Here is an 18,297-nt window from a genome sequence, read left to right as displayed (position 1 = left end):
AATATAAAGGAATAATATGATCAACAGTCTTGGTTTAAGAGAAACCCAGGAAAAGGATAGCAGCAGGGCTGCAGGTTAAGACGAAGATCAACTTTCTTTAACTCTGTTATCTACATTGTGACACATGCAAACATGTATGTTTTCCATTTCTATTTGGCTTGTGGCCACTTTGGCTCAGGTCCTCAAGATATTAGGTGCCTAAATCAATGGAAGTCGGATGCCTAAATATCTTTGAGGTTCTGGGCCTTTATGCTTTCTTTATTATGGTTGTACTGGGGTGGCAAACAGAATTATGTTGCCCATCTGAATTATAAGAAAGAGAATGATTAAATTGGTTTACACCCCATGCACGTCCATTGACTATCGTGGAGCTGAACAGTTTATGAATCAGGGTGCAATTTGTTCCAGTATCTTTATAATGTGGATCCTTTTCCTGTGCTTAAAGTGGTCTGAAAAAGGTGGCATGGTCTCTATCATAAACTGGAGGCAGCAACTTTGGTAAGATAGTGCTTAAAGTGCGTCCCTGAGCAACCCAGCTTGATTTCTTTTCTGAGTCCGCAACCCCTTTCACTTTAAGCACTGTTTTTTTCCCCACTGTCTAAACATCAAATCCTTTCCCTTGTGCACAGCCTACCTAAGTGAACATATTTTGCACAGGGGAACTCTGTCAGTGATGGAATTCCCAGTTGAAGTCATTCTGCAGCCTCTATTACAGCCTCAGAACTCCCGTAATTTTAATGGTACCTATACTCCCTAATCTCACACATGGAAGATTTTTAGTTGGTGGAACCTCATAATTTCTGATCCACTGGCCACACCCTTATCCTGCCCTAAATCCACCGCCTTCCCCGCATATTACTATACTTTAAGCATCCAATGAAGCACAGCTCCATAGTAGACAAGGTATGTGAATCTCTTTGCACAAGCAGTCTCTGCATCCTAACTCCCCAGCACAGTGGCTCCACATAGCTTTGCTACCTTGAGAGCCATGTGCACCCAGGCAGGGTTGGGCAAGATTTGCCCCTAAGGCTGAACAATTGGTACTAAAATGAGCAATAATGACCCGATGAGAGAGCATTATCTGGAACGTAATGACTGGCTGGGAAAGTTCAATGCCCAAGACAAAGCAGAGAGATCTTAACCAAACCACTTCTTAACTGTCAAGAAAACCTCAAGTTGGAGGAGGCAAATCCCATATTATTTTCCTTTCTTCTATCTGTTGTTCTGACTCTGCTGCTATGGATATGAAGGGTTTCTCTGTTAATGACACCAATCTTTTTCTACAAGTTAGTAGCCAGTACAGTAACCAGTGGGAAAGCAGAACTTGCATCTTCTGCTGGGTTTATAATATGCCTTAAGACGGATCCTGCTGTGCCTTTGATTTACGTAGCCACAACCAAGATATATGGACCTGTCCAGCAAAGCCTGTCATAGGATGGGTTAAAATTAGATTTTTCCACTTAGCACACAGAAAATAAGCCCAAACCAGACAGACCTACTTCTCCCCTTGCTAATAAAGTCATCAACTAGCAGCGATTTCAGAGCAGCAGGTCATATCCTGATGCCATTTACACTCAGCAATAAATGAAAGGGTTTTTCCTTTCCCCTTGGATGCCTGCCTCTCTGGGAGGTGTTACTCATTAACTTTTCTCTGCTGGCCTCCATTTCTCCCTTAGGCACTACTGATACTGTTAATGTGATGGGTGACTCTTGGTGAGTTACTGACAAGTATGCACACCGTGCCATCTTAAAGTGTGGCTCTACTCTAGAAAGACTCTGTAAAAACAGCACCTTCTTACTCATCAGATCATCTCCTTTGTGTATTCAGAGTGCTGCCTTCAGGGACAATTAAATGTTTACTCCCATTGAACTTGCAGAGCTAACAGGTAAGAGTGAGAGTTAGCTGGAGTCTAATCCTTATCAATAAATCCATCATCAATAAAATTGGCCCTGCCATTGGAATTGTGCAGCCCATTGAAGTCAAGGAGGTTGCTGCATAGATGTAAGAGCTTGGACTGAGGGATCTTTATTACTGCTGCTAATGCATGAGGAGGAAAGAATTCAGTTGGGCTTTCAGATCTCAGGCTGAGTTTGCAAGGCTGGCTTTAGGGAAGTACTTGTAAACAGTGCAGAGTTCATATGGAAATTATTGAGATACATATATGAAACTTGCTTGCCACAATGCCAATTTTAGTCGCTGCACAGAGCACTAGAGTCTAATTTGATATCCTCACCTCTGGGACCTACCACCACATAACAGAACAAAACCTGCAGCTCACAATTGGACCTTGCCTTCAGTCCAGCCTCAAGCCTGATCTCAAATGGCCCAGGAACCCTGCCTGCCTGAAGAACTAGCCCCACAGTCAGCTGAAAGCTAACACTAACCACCCACCTAACAATAGAAGAGACACCTATGCTTTCTTCCTTCTCTCATTGCCAAACGTAGTTGATAAAACTAACAGCTGGGTAAGTTAGAATGTCGGTTGCAACCCCATCAACATCATCGAAAAAAAAGGATTTAAAATAAAAGCTGGTTTTGTAACTTGTAATTTTGCTGAATGCCTAAGTTACTAAATAAGAAGGCTTACGTCATGCGTGTGGTTATTAAGAAGTTAAGCCTTAAACCGTAAGGAAAAAGCCTGAAGATTTTAGCAGTAGCCATGGGATTCAAAGTAAAATCTAATTAATCCATAAATCACAGCAAATTGGAGGCTTCTACTGGGACAAGTGATTTAAGCAATTTACTGTTGGGGTGGCTGACTTCTCGCTATGGAAAGCACGCTGTGGAAAGTACTTGTTTCACTTCTACGAAACTGTTTTGCACTATTGTTTTTCTAACTTGGTCTTTGGAATGTAGTAATTGGTAAACTGTGAGAGAGAAGCTGGGATAGTTATGATGAAGGCCCTAATTAAAACATTAGCATGGAAGACTGTCCCATGTTCATTAAAATATTCTCTGGAGGAGTTTTTTCTATATAATCTTCATGGGACAGCTAGAATTCCAGTCTTCTATTTCATGGGCTTTTAAAGGGACACTGCACCTATTTTCTTCAAACTAATATATTGATCTGTCAAATGAAAAAAAAACAAACCTCTCAGTAGACTCTTTTTAACACCCATTGAAGTTGCTTCGGAGTCTTTCCATAGACTGCAGTTGGTATTGGATCAGACTCAGTAAGATCAAATCAGAAATGGATTTGAAAACCCATTTGATCTAATCATTTGAAAATTCATACTTCTCAAATGAGCAAAATCTCTTACGTAGTTTTCACTTAATTTTTTTCCACTACCCTGTCAGAGATACCAAGAGAGAGGAAACTGTTTATCTTTAGGGTTGTCAATTAATCGCAGTTAACTCATGCGATTAACTCAAAAAAATTAAATCACGATTAAAAAAATTAATCACGATTAATCAGTTTTAATAGCACTGTTAAACAATAGAATACCAATTGAAATTTATTAAATATTTTGGATGTTTTTCTACATTTTCATATATATTGTATTCTGTGTTGTAATTGAAATCAAAGTGTATATTATTTTTGATTATAAATATTTGTGCTGTAAAAATGATAAAATAAATAGTATTTTTCAATTCATCTCATACAAGTACTGTAGTGCAATCTTTGTTGTGAAAGTGCAACTTACAAATGTAGATTTTTTTGTTACATAACTGCACTCAAAACCAAAACAATGTAAAACTTCAGAACCTACAAATCCACTCAGTCCTACTTCTTGTTCAGTCAGTCACTAAGACAAACAAGTTTGTTTACATTTACAGGAGATAATGCTACCCTCTTCTTATTTACAATGTCTCCAGAAAGTGAGAACAGGCATTTGCATGGCACTTTTGTAGCAGGCATTGCAAGGTATTTACATGCCAGATATGCTAAACATTCGTATGCCCCTTCATGCTTTGGCCACCATTCCAGAGGACATGCTTCCATGGTGATGACGCTCATTACAAAAATAATCCATTAATTAAATTTGTTACTGAACTCCTTGGAGGAGAATTGTATGTCCCCTGCTGTTTTACCTGCATTCTGCCATATATTTCATATTATAGCATCTCGGATGATGACCCAGCACATGTTCATTTTTAAAAACACTTTCACTGAAGATTTGACAAAACACAAAGAAGATAGCAGTGTGAGATTTCTAAAGATAGCTACAGCACTCGACCCAAGGTTTAAGAATCCGAAGTGCCTTCCAAAATCTGAGAGGGATGAGATGTGGAGCATGCTTTCAGAAGACTTAAAAGAGCAACACTCCAATACGGAAACTACTGAACCCGAACCACCAAAAAAGAAAATCAACCTTCTGCTGGTGGCATCTGACTCAGATGATGAAAATTAACATGCGTCGGTCTGCACCGCTTTGGATTGTTATCGAGCAGAACCCATCATCAGCATGGACACATGTCCCCTGGAATGGTGGTTGAAGCATGAAGGGACATATATATTTTTAGCGCATCTGGCATGTAAATATCTTGTGACACCGGCTACAACGGTGCCATGAGAACGCCTGTTCTCGCTTTCAGGTGACACTGTAAACAAGAAGAAGGCAGCATTATCTCCTGCAAATGTAAACAAACTTGTTTGTCTGAACAATTGGCTGAACAAGAACTAGGACTGAGTGGACTTGCAGGCTCTGTTTTATTTTTGAATGCAGGTTTATTTTATACATAATTCTACATTTGTAACTCAACTTTCATGATAAAGAGATTGCACTACAGTACTTGTATTAGGTGAATTGAAAAATACTTTTTTTTTTACAGTGCAAATACTTGTAATAAAAAATAAATTTAAAGCGAGCACTGTACACTTTGTATTCTGTGTTGTAACTGAAATCAATATATCTGAAAATGTAGGAAACATCCAAAAATATTTAAATAAATGGTATTCTATTATTAGCAGCGTGATTAATCACAATTAATTTTTTTAATCGTGCAATTAATCGCGATTAATTTTTAATTGTTTGACAGCCCTATTTATCTTACATATAAGTGTGGATTTCTGCATCATATAAAATATTACACACACACTCTCACACACAACCCCCTCTGTTAAAAGAACACTATTAAGGTTGAAAAGTCAAGCACTCAAAAGATAGGAAATGCCAGAATTAAGATCGCCTGTACAACCTCAGTCCCCTTGTTTGTATGTATTATGGTAGAGTCTTTAATTACATGATCACATAGTATTTTTTCCACAGGACCCCTGCCTCTTTCCGATTTTGATATTCAAATACAAATTTTGAAATATATTTCTTTATGAACTAAGTCTGCACAATCATTCTGGTACTGCTTAGGATCTTAACCTTATTTTTTTAAACAAGCTTTGCAGCTTACCTTTAATCAAGGCAGCTTTCCTTATTCCTTCTCTCTGGGGCATACCATTGCCAAAGCATTAGCAAGCCACAGCAGAGAAAGTCAAATTAATTCCAGGTCATATTTTGCATTCTATCCTTCTGTCCTTTGGAATTGTGTTATTTATAAATAATAGAATGCATAATATTAGAAGGTTATTTTGCTGCTAAATATTTAAAGAACTCCAAGTCATCTAACCTATCTCCCCCACACCACGAGTCTGCAAGTCATTATAGTGAAAGACAATTGTGTGTAATGAAAACATGTTCATGGAAAGATGTGCAAATGATAACCCATTTGTCTTTCAAATCAAATGCTTAAGAAGCTCTGTTGCAGAAAAACTGCTACAAATAATACACTCATTTACTGCTGAGGGAGCACGTTTCTCTAATTGAAAAGAGGTATCATTAAATAAACCAGCTCCCAGTATTCCTCTGAATTATCCTTATTGAGCCTTCAGTCTGAGAGAAGGAAAACAAACAGTATAAGCAGGGGGGACTTACAGACCATAGGAGTCACAAGTGCTTTATGAATTTGCCACACATTGTTATATTTCTGCATACCAAATGATTTATATATTTTATTCCAAAGAACTATGATAACTGTTTAGTAGGAAAAACAGGTGTCTGCAGTGAACTCAGTAGTTTCATTGTGCTCTGGAGTTGGGATGGGGGGAAGGAAAACTGACCCGATGAGGAAACTAAGTATTAAAGAAAATGAGCAGCCAGACAGTCAAATTCACCACAGCTGTAAGCAGGAGCAACTCACTTGAAATCAATGGAGTTGTGCCCATTTCCTGATGAGTTTGGCCAGAAATAAGTAAGGAGTTGATTTGCTCCTGTGTCAAGAGCTCCACTCAGCACAGGAAATGGAGGGAGGGAGGGGGTTGGGGGAGGTTGTCTGTGTCAAGGAGCTAGTTACAGCTCCCTGATGCTAAGTCACAGCTCCTGCCCCAATGCCAGGAAGCAGCAATAAGATGTGCCACTGTCATAAGGTCTTTAATGGCCCCCATGCTAAGTGGTGGCCTAACATTGTGGAACTATGCTCTGCCCTACCCGGGCCTCACCCTTTCCCTCCACAAAAAGGCTCCCGTTACCAGCCATAGGTGCAGACCCAGCTGTCTGTTGGGAATTTGAAGGCAGATTACCTTAGTGGTGCACAGGGGCCATAACCTCTGGCCCACAGATTGCCATCCGTTTTTTAATTTGCATTATGCCATGTTATGTCAAGGATAAAGTCTGGAACATCAAGTGTGGAAGTATGGAGGCAATGTTGGCTTTAATAGCAGCATTTCCTTTAGCACTCATGTTCCCTGGTATTTTAGAATTCATTCCTGGGAGAAAGTGAAGACCAAGTCCCTTAGAACAGATGCTAAACAGCCTTCTCTGCCTTGCTGAATACATCTGACATTTATTGTTATAGATTAGGCAAATCTGGACAAAGTCACCGTACTGTATATTTTCAGCTATGGTGCAAGTTCATTATGGACTTGATGAAAAGCCCTTTGAAATCAATGGAAAATTTTCAACTGATTTCAAAGGGCTTTGGATCAGGCCCTACGACAAAAAAAATGTTATGGGAATAACAACCAAAAAATATTCTGAACGAAATACTAAGTTTGACAGCCAGGCTGTAGGGACCAATCCAGCAAAGCGTTAAACTTACGCTAACTTTAAGTATGTGAGTAGTCCCACTGACTTACCATCAATTACTCCATGTTCACAGTAGATGCTGATCCAGCAAAGAATGCTTAACTTTAAATCAACAAGACTACCTATGTCATTCAAGTTAAGCATGTGCTTAATTTGCTTCTTAGTTGAATCAGGGCCTATACGCACCAGTCAACTGCTGGATTTAAAGCAAAAGCCTTTGATGGGTGAAGTTAATGTAAGTGATAATCATCTAGATACCTTCATTTTTTGTGTAGTGTAGACATTTGCAATGTAAACATTTAGGTGCATATGCTGGTGGGTGGCCTGGCACACAAAATCAGCATTCCATTGAGATCTCATTTAAAAAGCACATATATTTAATAATGATAGCAAATACATTCTTTTCTAAAGAATGAGAAAATGGATCAGTTGTTTTTCTCCTGGAATTTACACTACTATAGTTCTGTAACTTTCTTCTGTGGTCACTGCAGACTGATGGTAAATAGCTGCTGGCTAAGTTGGATACATATTTATGCTTACCAATGTAATACTCATATATTCTATATAAATATAATAAAATAATAAAAGATTTAACATTTGTTTTCATTCTGTTACTTACATATATTTACTGTGAGTTCACAAAAATACACTTCTCTTTCCTGTCTCCCCCAATCTTCTATTGGGTTCCAAAGAAACCTGAGTTTATAGTTCAAGTTAGTATTTGCAACATATTTAGGTACACAACTCTGAAGCATGCAAAGGATTCTTCTCACTACGCTGGACTTGAATGCAAGCATTTTCATGTTCTTAGTGTATGTTGTTGTTTTTTTTAAAAAAGATAGCTGATGGTTTACACAAATGGCAGCAGTAAAATGGACCCAGAGGATGCACAGGTGCTTGATGCAAATAAAATAGGACACTTTGAAACCCAAAAATGTGTAAAAATGCTTTTAGTTATTTTTAAAAATACCATTTGAACTATCTGGGAGACATTATATATCTATATATTTTCTAGTGCTGGTCTGACAGCCCCAGAGACTTGACCCCTCTGTACATCAAACAGAACAAGGCTCCCTATACTGACCTACCACATAACTTTAGCTGTGACCTGAATGGCTCATCTCCAGGGGTAAGAAGGTATTTCTTCCTCCATGCCCATTCAGGTCCTGATCCTCTGTTGGCATTGCCAACAATGGTTCCCAATGTGGGGGTTACTTGAGGGAGACGGCTATCGATCTCATCAGTAGCTGGACTAACCATTACCTCATGTCACATAGGCCAACAAGCAGGGGTAATAACTTAGGAGGCAGTGTGGCCTAGAAAACAGGGTCCTGGGTTCGGTGTCAGGTCATCAGATTTCTACTCATGGCTGTCGCTGACCTACTGTGTGACCATGGGCAAGTCCCTTCACCTCTCTGTGCTCCTATTTCCCCTCCCGCCCTTTGTCTTTTCAATTTAGACCAAAAGCTCTTCAGAGCAGGTAATGTCTCTTACTATGCTTTTGCACAGAATCTGACACCATGAGGCCCCAGTGTCACCTGGGACCTCTAGTGCTACCGTAATACAAATAATAACTATGGCCAAGAAGATATGGGTTGGATTCAAAATGATGATCTTGAGATGAAGGTCCCCATATTTCATTACCAATCCCGTGAGCCAATTTTTTTGCTATTTTTTCTGCTTTGTCTTTTAAAAAAGCATTAGAACCCATTGACTATATGTGGAGGGGCTGGGGGAAGGACTATATGTGGAGGGGCTGGTTACCTGCCACTGACCCGGGTTAGTGATAAAGTTATCAAACAGTCCAGTACACACAACTCATATGCAAGCACAGTACAGACAAACCACAAAACAGTCTTTGGTTAAACTGTCTAAGTTTTATAGCAAATGGTTTGCAAAAAAATTAACCAAAAATGTTACCCCCTTTATTCAGATGTATTGTTTACTTAGAAAAAGAATGCCAGTGTGCAGAGTATGTTGCCTGTTAGGAAAGTTAATCTTCACAGCTCAGAATACTACTAAATTTTTGGTACCCACTGCATTACCATCCTTGCAGTCTGAAATGGCACTGGTGTGTCCTTTTAATGCTTTTACATTTACTGCAGTCTCTCAAAGAAGCCTTCATGTACGGTCATGTACGCTATTTTGCTAAAACAGAGGTTAATGCAATTCTCCCATTACGTCTTCCATAGAATTAGTACAAATACAAAAGTCAGAGGTGACTGGATTGTTTAAATGACCAAGTTACAGTTTTGACTATTGTTTTAATCATCCACTTGCAGACCTGTCTTATGAGTCGAGCAGGAAAATGTCAATTTGACCAAACTAGTTTTAAAACAATGTTTCTTTTCCGTAACATCTCCTATAAAATGACCATTTTCTTTAAGAAAAAAAAAGATTCAACTATTATCTAGTTTGTAAGATTAACAGTAAAATCTGCTTTGACAATCAAAGCCTTCACTTGCTCTGAATGTCTAGAACTCATGCTGTTATCCAAGTTCCCACTGATCTGCTTTTCCTTCTTGATGGAGCCTGTTCTTGAATTAGAAGTGTAGCTCTTGGTCTCAGCAATACAATCTCTAGCGTTTTCCTTCTTCTTCAGCCACATGAACAATATTTGTGTCAGTACGATACGAGACCAACTGTAGTCTCAATCACAGTTCCTAGCTGGGACCAGCAGTCATGACAGCAGAAAGCCAAGGGCAAGTTTATTAATGCAGGTAACACTGGTGAATCAAGCTGTTATGCTTGCTCTTCTTTTGAGGCTAAAAATTTTAATGTAATACTAGAATATAGCATCTCCTTATGCAGATTTTCAGTAGATCTTTTAAGACACATTTCACTGTAGAGTCAAACCAAATGAATGTCACCTTTGCTAAATTTTCTTAACAGCATAAGTGGGGCCCTCTTCTTTCAACTTCAATAACTAGAACCCATCAAAACATTACAAGCAGACCTTTGATTTGCCAGGCTGGCTGCTATAATATATTATATAGGGAGACCAACATGCCTGCAGTTTTCTCTTCTTCTATAACATTTGAAGCCCTAGAAAGCAGCACCGCAAATCCCGGCTTTCAAAAGTGTCAGATTAACACTGGCCGTTCACAGCATCTGGTGCATTAAATGAAATCTGTGCTGGATTCATTTGCTGCAACTGAGGCATTCTTGCTTCCAGCGACTTGTCAGTGGTTGACTGCATGGTCTGATTCCTTTTCCGTAACATCTGTCCAATCCCCATCATGGGGAATCTGCCTCTGCTTTTAACACAGTTAGGGCTCCCCAAAGGATTGGAGAGATTATTTGAAGCTGGCTGAGTGGGAGACATGACTTCTTCTCTCAAAGGACTTGTCTTTTCTTCAAATGTGAAAGAGACTTGAGTCCCATGAACTGGAGTTTTGGCAGGAGATGCGCTTCCAGGCTGAAGAAGTGGAGACAGTGTCCTTTCACTTGAGCTTTTATAACCAAAATTCACTGGTGAACTTAAAATTCTATACTGGTGAGAGGGGGAAATCTGGTCTATTTGGTCCTCTCTATCAACAGATTCAAAAGAATGCACAATATTTAGGATCAAAGGAGCATCCTTTGTCTGACTTCTGATGCTTGCAGACTCTTGCTGAGGAGACTCTTGCCTCTTAAGGAGTCTAGGTGTCCTTGGAAGAGGTGGCTGGATTTCAAGATATTCCAGAGAACAGGAAGTGACACAACCGGTCTTGGTTGCCATGGGTTCGTGGTAAGGGCTTAAACCACCGGTAGAATCTACAGAACAAAAGGAAAAGAAATCAGAAAAGTGAATGACATTCTCTGATACTTGCTCTGGCCTAGGGCAGAGGGTGTTTGACCTCACATTCCACAGAAGTTTTAGCCGGCAGGATGGATGCAGCATAAAAACCAAATGGCCCTGCAGCGTATACTCAGTGCAGTGATCAAGGAGCTAATCAGGGCCGCCCAGAGGATTCAGGGGGCCTGGGGCAAAGCGGGGGAGCTGCGGTGCTTGTATTCACCCGGCGGTGGTCCGGGTCTTCGGCGGCATTTCGGTGGCGGGGGGCCCTTCAGTCGCTCTGCGTCTTCGGCAGCACTGAAGGACCCGCTGCCGAAATGCCTCTGAAGACCTGGACTGCTGCCGGGCCAGGGCTCGCAGGGCCCCTGTGGGGCCCGGGGCCTGGGGCAAATTGCCCCACTTGCCCCCGCGGGCGGCCCTGGAGCTAATGCTCTGATTTTTATTTTGTACTTACATGGTTGTTCTGTGGGTTTGTTACCTGCCAGTGATCTCAGTAGCAGGACAAGTGCATTGACTCAGTAAGAAGAGGGCTTGAAATAAGCAACAACATGCTGATGTCTTAATAGTTTGAATTAATCACGAACTTTTGAGCAAAATCTAGGAAATATGATATTTCCTTTTTATTTATTTTTTAATCTTATTAGAGCATTGCATGATTCTTAGCAGGAACTAAACACTTTACCCATTGACTGCCTAGAGATACATGTAATAATAATAAGGTTAATCCTGAAGTATTTACTCCCATTGGACAAAATCTGTCCTCAGTTTCACAGGTCTATATATAGAATAACTGCATTCCAGATTTACACAGTTATAGCTGGAAGCAGAATTTCATTTGTTGACTTCAGAGGGAATTTTGCCTGAGAACGGACTGAATTCAAACGGAACAAGGTTTTCATGATCTGGCCCAATAATAAAATAGGCATTTCGGCAGTCCTTTATTGGACTCTTTTTTTTTTTTTTTTTTTTACGAAACCTAAATAATCAAATGAATAAAATGTCAGATTACTGGAAAGCATGTGATAAACACAGGTTTAAATGTATATGTGTTTCCACAAACATCTAGGTCTAACCTCTCCCAAACACATTATTCACTCCCTTCTCTCACTGCTGCTCCCCCACAGTACTTGCTCCACATACACACTATCCCATTTTCCTTATTGAATGTTCTTCTCTTCAATTCCTTTGTCTTGTCACACCCTGCGGTGCTCCCTCCCACCTATTCTCTCTCCGGGCTTGCCTCCCCTCCAGCATGATTAACACTTTTTCTGACCTCTCTCCCTATTCTTACATATTTTGCTTTCTCCCTTTGTTTTTGTTTTCAGGGTTTATTGTGGTTTGGGTTTTCCCTCCCCTTCCCTTTTGGCTGGCTGTTTTCCTTCCTTCATCACCCAGTCATTCCCCTCTGTTTTCTCCAGCTGCTCTTGGTTACCAAAACTCTCCTCCTCTGGCTCAGTGGTTGCTTTCCTTGCTTCCTTTTACTCCACTCCTACTGCATTCCATGGGCAGCAGAAAGAAATCTCTTTGTCAGGTTCACTCATCTGCTGACCAAACCAGCAGGGTGCTGGGGAGGGTGCTGTTGCTTTTAAAGTGCTGGTATAAAATAAAGGTGATTTTGCACGCATTTATGTGTGTAGAGGAAGGAAGACTTTAAACAAAGCCATGGCAACTCTATCACAAGGCAAATCAGAAGAGACACAAAACCAAGAGTTCATGATTATCCAAAATTGTCATTGTGTCTTTCGGGAATTGTGTTTAAAGCATGATTTTTCTGTTCAATCCTCTCTTATTTACAACTTCCTTCTACGTGTGGTAGATAGCACACACACACACGACTCTTTTACTAACCTTTCTCAGGAACACCAGTCTTGGTGATTTTTCTCTCTTTCAGCAGTGCCTTGGGGTTCTGTATCTGTGCGATAAGGCAGGAGGAGGGCTGTCTGTAAGAAGGTGAATTTTTCTCTATTTTCTTTGGGATTGGGCGGTGGAGAAGCTCCCCTTTCTTTTCTTGTTCTTTTTGCTTTTTGTCCTTTAAGTTATAAAACAAACAAAAATAGTTTGGTTTATTTTAGAAAGTTTACATGCCCTAAGAAAAAAACGAAATAAAAACACCGCTTATCTAGCTGAATTCAAAGATTTAACGGGAATGCATCTGACTACTCAAAATAACTAAATCTTCCGTGTAACATTTTCTTCTGATCTGTTAAACATGATTTCATGGCTCTCATCTATGTTGAAAAGTCATGCAGTGTGAAAATTGTTTTCAGAACCTCAAACAAAAGAAAAGCTCTTTCTTCAGAGGCCACTCAATCCTAGGAGAGCTTGCTGAAGTAAGAACATGCAAGATTTGTGCTCTTTCACATCTGAAATTTGCCTCCAAATTTAAACATAAAAAAAGACCTTTGATTTCTGCTTATTGTATTTCCTCTGACATTTTAAAGGGTGAGCTATGAAGCTTTAAAGAAGTTTAAGCTCCCAAGTCATTTACAGTCTGTCTGGGCCCAGACCTGAAGTATATGGTCCTGATCCTGCAGATTCAGGGCCTGATACTCCACTGTCTTGCACCATGCATAGCCACATACACCTGTGAAAAATGAGTCCAACAGGATGTAAAACACTGCAATTAAAATTTGGTAACATTTAAAATCTGTTATGGAAAGGTGTCTACACAAGATGAACGAGAGTCGAGAATTAAGCCCGTAGGCTCCAATCCTGCAATGAACTCTGTGTGTCTGACTGGCACTCACTGCATGATTGGGGGTTTGCCCTTTAAACATGACAGATCCATACATCTTAAAACAAATGATTTTATATCAACTGACAGTGGGGGGTGGGAAGCACATACTGAGCTTTAGGACTCAGAAGGTAAGTAAAAACACCCTCATTTTCAAAATTAGGTTTTAAAATTGAAATGAATTAGCATTTTTTTTAACACATGGGGCTTGATTCTGCAAGCACAGAGCACCGCCACTCCCTTGATTTTAGTGGAAGCTGCAGATTCTATTTTACCTTGGAAAATCAGGCTCCAGATTTGCAATTCACATTTAGATTTAGTTGCTAGACTGCAAGAATCTTACACTTTTCCTAGAAAGACTTTGCCTGGTCCAGTTATGGACCTGTGTGTTCTTTTTTGGGGGGAAAGGAGGGGGGCGGGCATGGAGGGGGCTGGAAAAAAAAGTCATGTGTTGTTTTTAAAGCAACGCTCTTCGTGCTGCTATAAACTCTCTGTTTAGCCACCTTTTTGTTATATTCGGAAAAGCCTGTGAAACTACAAGTCTTTTTTTAAACAAATGCTTCAGAGCTCTTTCCCCATTAAGTCTTTACATATATGTTTTGATGGATAAAATATTAACTAAAAGGGGCCCATTTTAAGATTTTGTTATAAAAAAATCAATGGTATCAGCTGAGCACTCATTTCATTGCCATCCCTACAGTAACAAATCAGTACACACATGGAATAGAGGAAAACCAGTTCGGATGAAGAAGCAGAAGTTAGTTTCAAATCTTCTAGGGGCTATTACAACAAAGAACGTTGAGACCAACACATTAGGAAACACATTAGGAAAATAGGTGGGCAAAGTCCATTTTAATCATTCCAATGGCTCAGGTACTTCATTGTTGCCATCCATGGACCATGAAAAGGAGCTCTCAAATTTTTCCCCATGCTCGCTGCCCTTTGAACTTTGGAAGGTTAAATACTCCTGAGGAAGGGCATCAGTGACTCACAGAAGAACAGCACTCTTTAGGCTTTATGACCTATTACAAAAGCTGTAAAGGAGACGTTTTTAGGGCTGGAGAAGAGATATCTCTGGAAATCTCTACCGAGCAACAAAACCTCTTTCACACAGGCTGTGGACTGTGCAAACGATCAGATTAACTCCTACATGGATAATCCATTGAATGTGGTTTTAGCTGCACATCTCTCATTTGGTCTATTCTGTCAATTCTTTGAAGCAGATACACCCGGCCTTCTTGCATGTCTGCAAAATACCATGCACACACATGGCACTATATAAATAATAGATCATAAAAATAAAGTCAATGGGAGTTGTGCCATTAATTCCCTGCACATCACGTTGAATAGTTACATGAGGCTCTGCAACTATGATGCCAAGCCCAGCAGAAACTGGGGTTCTTTCAGAAGCATTTTTTTAAAGGTACTTGTGAGGAGAGGACCAGATGGTGAAATATCAACACAAAAAGGCCATCAAGACTCTCAACAGCTATTTGGTATTTTGAGGGAAGGATTTGCATTTTGGTTGATACAGCCTCAGCGAGAACATTTCAATACGGCAATTATTTTTAGTCTAGTACAACAGACAGAGCTAAACCAGAACTCTGCCCTATTCTGAAATATGTTCCAAGTGACCCTGACACTATATTACGTTTATGCTGCTGTAACATTTTCATGGAGCAGTAACACAGCTGTCTTGTACAGACTCAAGTACCCATGTGAAAAGGAAATCCACACATCCTGTGTTATCAGTGAGTTACTTCACCCTGGCTACATGCTGGAAATAGTCTTTTAATTATTTTTAAAATCTATTAGGACTATTTCCTCTAAAAAGAAAAAGAAAAAACCTGAGTCCCAAGGTGCCAAATGCCATTATATTTTGAAAAGGAAAGGAAGATTTTCTTCAGAGGAGCTATAAATGTTCAGCCTTCAACATACTGTATACATCCAGCTCACACAATGAAAGAGCTGTACCAGTATACTTGGGAATATTTGGCATTACCTCATTCTATGCTATTTCCTGTCCTGACCTCAACCCCAAAATCTCCCCTAATCCCAGCAATAGATTTAAAAAGAAGATAACTGGTGTTTATATTGGCTTTGTCTATTGTTATGATAGGACCACAACACTATCTCTCTGTGCTAGAATTCCTTCAGCTCCCTCTAAACCTGAATCTGACTGCAGCAGCTACTTTGCATGGGGAGCATCACAACCATTCCAGCCTCCATGGATCCTGTACATGGGGCACCCTTACTTTAGCACTGCTGTTCCCAATCCCCTGAGTCCTCCCAACACCCCTTCTTGCTTGCCTACACACCTCTGCTAAATATAAATATGAAACAAGCCTTTAAAATACCCTATGCAGGTAGGGAACCTGTATCTTGGAACTCTTTGCACACCAGTTCACAGCACTCATAGCGACACCACTGCAGAGCTTGCTGCTAACTTCCCCCTCCAATGAGCCCTTTGGGAAAGGGGGCTTGCCATGCTAACAGCTACAGCCCTATTGCAATACTTCCTCACTAGCAATATTGGGCACTACGAGCCACAACCACTCTGGCCACAGTCACTTGCATTTGCATTTTTTACATTGCTGCTAAAATGATGTGGAAGAATTTCAGCCAGGTGCTGCAGAACCTTAGGAGACGTCTGTATGGCATCTCCATGGCAACACAGCTACATCATTTATCTAGGGACTAGTGCTCCCATGTTTCTCTTTGGTGCTGAAAAGCAGACTGAGAGGGATGCTCATACTTGCAGCAGTGGTGGAAGAACACAGTCAAATTGGGAGATCCCGAATAGCCTAATAAGGATTAGTTTGTAAGTAAACCTTTCCTTCTTGAGTGAATAAGGGGACGGACACTGGATATTTCCCAAAGAATCTGAAAAGACACCCAAAGGATGTCTCCATCACGAAGCATTTGTTAAGAGTCCTTATAGAAACAGGTTTAGTTATAAGCTAGTGATTATTTTTAATTTAGTTTAAGAAGGGAGAGAAGAAGGCTTTCATCTCCACCTTCAAAACAATATCATAGGGCTTGCCCACAAACAAAAGCTGTACTGTTTTAACTATCCTGGTATTGTAAATGCGATACAGCCCACCTAGTGTGGACACAGCTATACAGGTATAGAGGCGTATATAGTTATTCCTATGTGGGAAGGTGAAGAAGCTATATCAGTATAACTGCATCCACACTACTGGCTGTACCAGTATAGCTATTCCAGTTAAAAAAGAAAAACCATGCACCTAACCAAAATAGTTATACTGATATACATCAAAATCTGTCTGCAGACCAGACTTCAGAGGAATAAGCAGCGACCCCTTAGCCATGAGAACGTATACTGCCAAAATATGCAATCATGGTAGCAATGTCATTAGTTCTTAATTTTTCTTATAGAAGTCATACATCAATTCTCTGGTTGCAATTGGCTTTTAGGGCTGCAGAAGCAAATGTACTTCCATTTTAAAAATAACACCAAAACAATCTGTGTGTTTCTATCATTGCACTATTTGCCAAATAAGTTTTATTTCACTTGTGTAGAAATACAAGTGTATGTTCTTATACAATACATTATTATACATATACATCAGGGGTCGGCAACGTTTGGCACGCGGCTCGCCAGGGTAAGCACCCTGGCGGGCCGGGCCAGTTTTATTTACCTGCTGACGCGGCAGGTTCGGCCGATCGCAGCCCCCACTCACTGCGGTTCGCCGTCCCGGGCCAATGGGGGCAGCGGGAAGCCACGGCCAGCACATCCCTCGGCCCGCGCCGCTTCCCGCCGCCCCCATTGGCCCGGGACGGCGAACCGCAGTGAGTGGGGGCTGTGATCGGCCGAACCTGCCGCGTCAGCAGGTAAATAAAACTGGCCCGGCCCGCCAGGGTGCTTACCCTGGCGAGCCGTGTGCCAAACGTTGCCGACCCCTGATATACATACACACAATACACACATGTAAACAATAAGCTAACAGCTAAATTCACATCTCAGAAACACATAAGTGGCTCCCACTGATTGTACTGGGAACCCAGGTGTATACAGGGAAGAATTTGGTTCTAAAGAGCCCTCAGGCATATCTTGAAATATATTTGATCAATCTATCCACAGCTGATATGTTTTAAATAAAGTATGTGCTCTTTATATAAATAAAATGCAGCACGTGCTTTGCCCTGATACTTCCATCTGGCTTGCAATTCAACTTGTCTATTAAATTGGTAAATGCATTTTTTTTAAAAACAAACAAAACCAGACACAATATAAATGTGCCCATGTAATTTTGGGTTTGGAAACCATTTTTAATAATACAGTGACCACCACCATTATAACTCTGAAAATCAGATTTAGAAAGAGGTAATATTTTGGGAATACTGTCATTTATCTTATGGTTGTTAGATGAAACCTGCATAATGCTTGTATCACTGTAATTCCTCCCTTTGGCAAACAAAGGAAAGGAAAAGGGAATCCTAAAATCAAAGGGGCCCTGATATCTGGAGTGGATTCCTTTAAAACCCCGGCAAAAAGGATGGAGACAGGCAACACCTTCTATCTAATGAATGGAAAAGTATCTTTGTGACCACTGAAAGGGAACCATTGAGTATAGGCACTCCCCATCAGTCAGCATCCTAATTTACATGACCTATGTCTTCTATCTCCAGACAAAACAGTGCTAGCAGATTGCAGAACACAATAACACCAGAGTGGCTTTTACCAATAGTGTTTTTTTACACTCCTAGGTCCGAGGATGAAGCACAGTTCTTGAGGGCAGAGAAC

General features: G+C 40.5%; 1 protein-coding gene across 1 annotated transcript in view; it reads right to left on the bottom strand.

Annotated features, from left to right (window-relative positions):
- Nucleotides 1–10,105: 10,105 nt before the first annotated feature.
- HUNK (hormonally up-regulated Neu-associated kinase) overlaps nt 10,106–18,297 on the bottom strand; it is an 80,374-nt gene continuing 72,182 nt past the window's right edge. Inside the window, exons 9-10 of the mRNA XM_065423285.1 lie at nt 12,644–12,824; nt 10,106–10,773 (exon numbers count right to left, since the gene is read on the bottom strand). Of these exons, the coding sequence (XP_065279357.1) occupies nt 10,106–10,773; nt 12,644–12,824 (849 nt within the window). The remainder of the gene's footprint in view (nt 10,774–12,643; nt 12,825–18,297) is intronic.

This window comes from Emys orbicularis, chromosome 1 (genome assembly GCF_028017835.1).
Source record: "Emys orbicularis isolate rEmyOrb1 chromosome 1, rEmyOrb1.hap1, whole genome shotgun sequence".
NCBI lineage: Eukaryota > Metazoa > Chordata > Testudines > Emydidae > Emys > Emys orbicularis.
The sequence above is the reverse complement of the archived record's forward strand: the minus strand, read 5'-3'. Positions and strand labels throughout refer to the sequence as shown.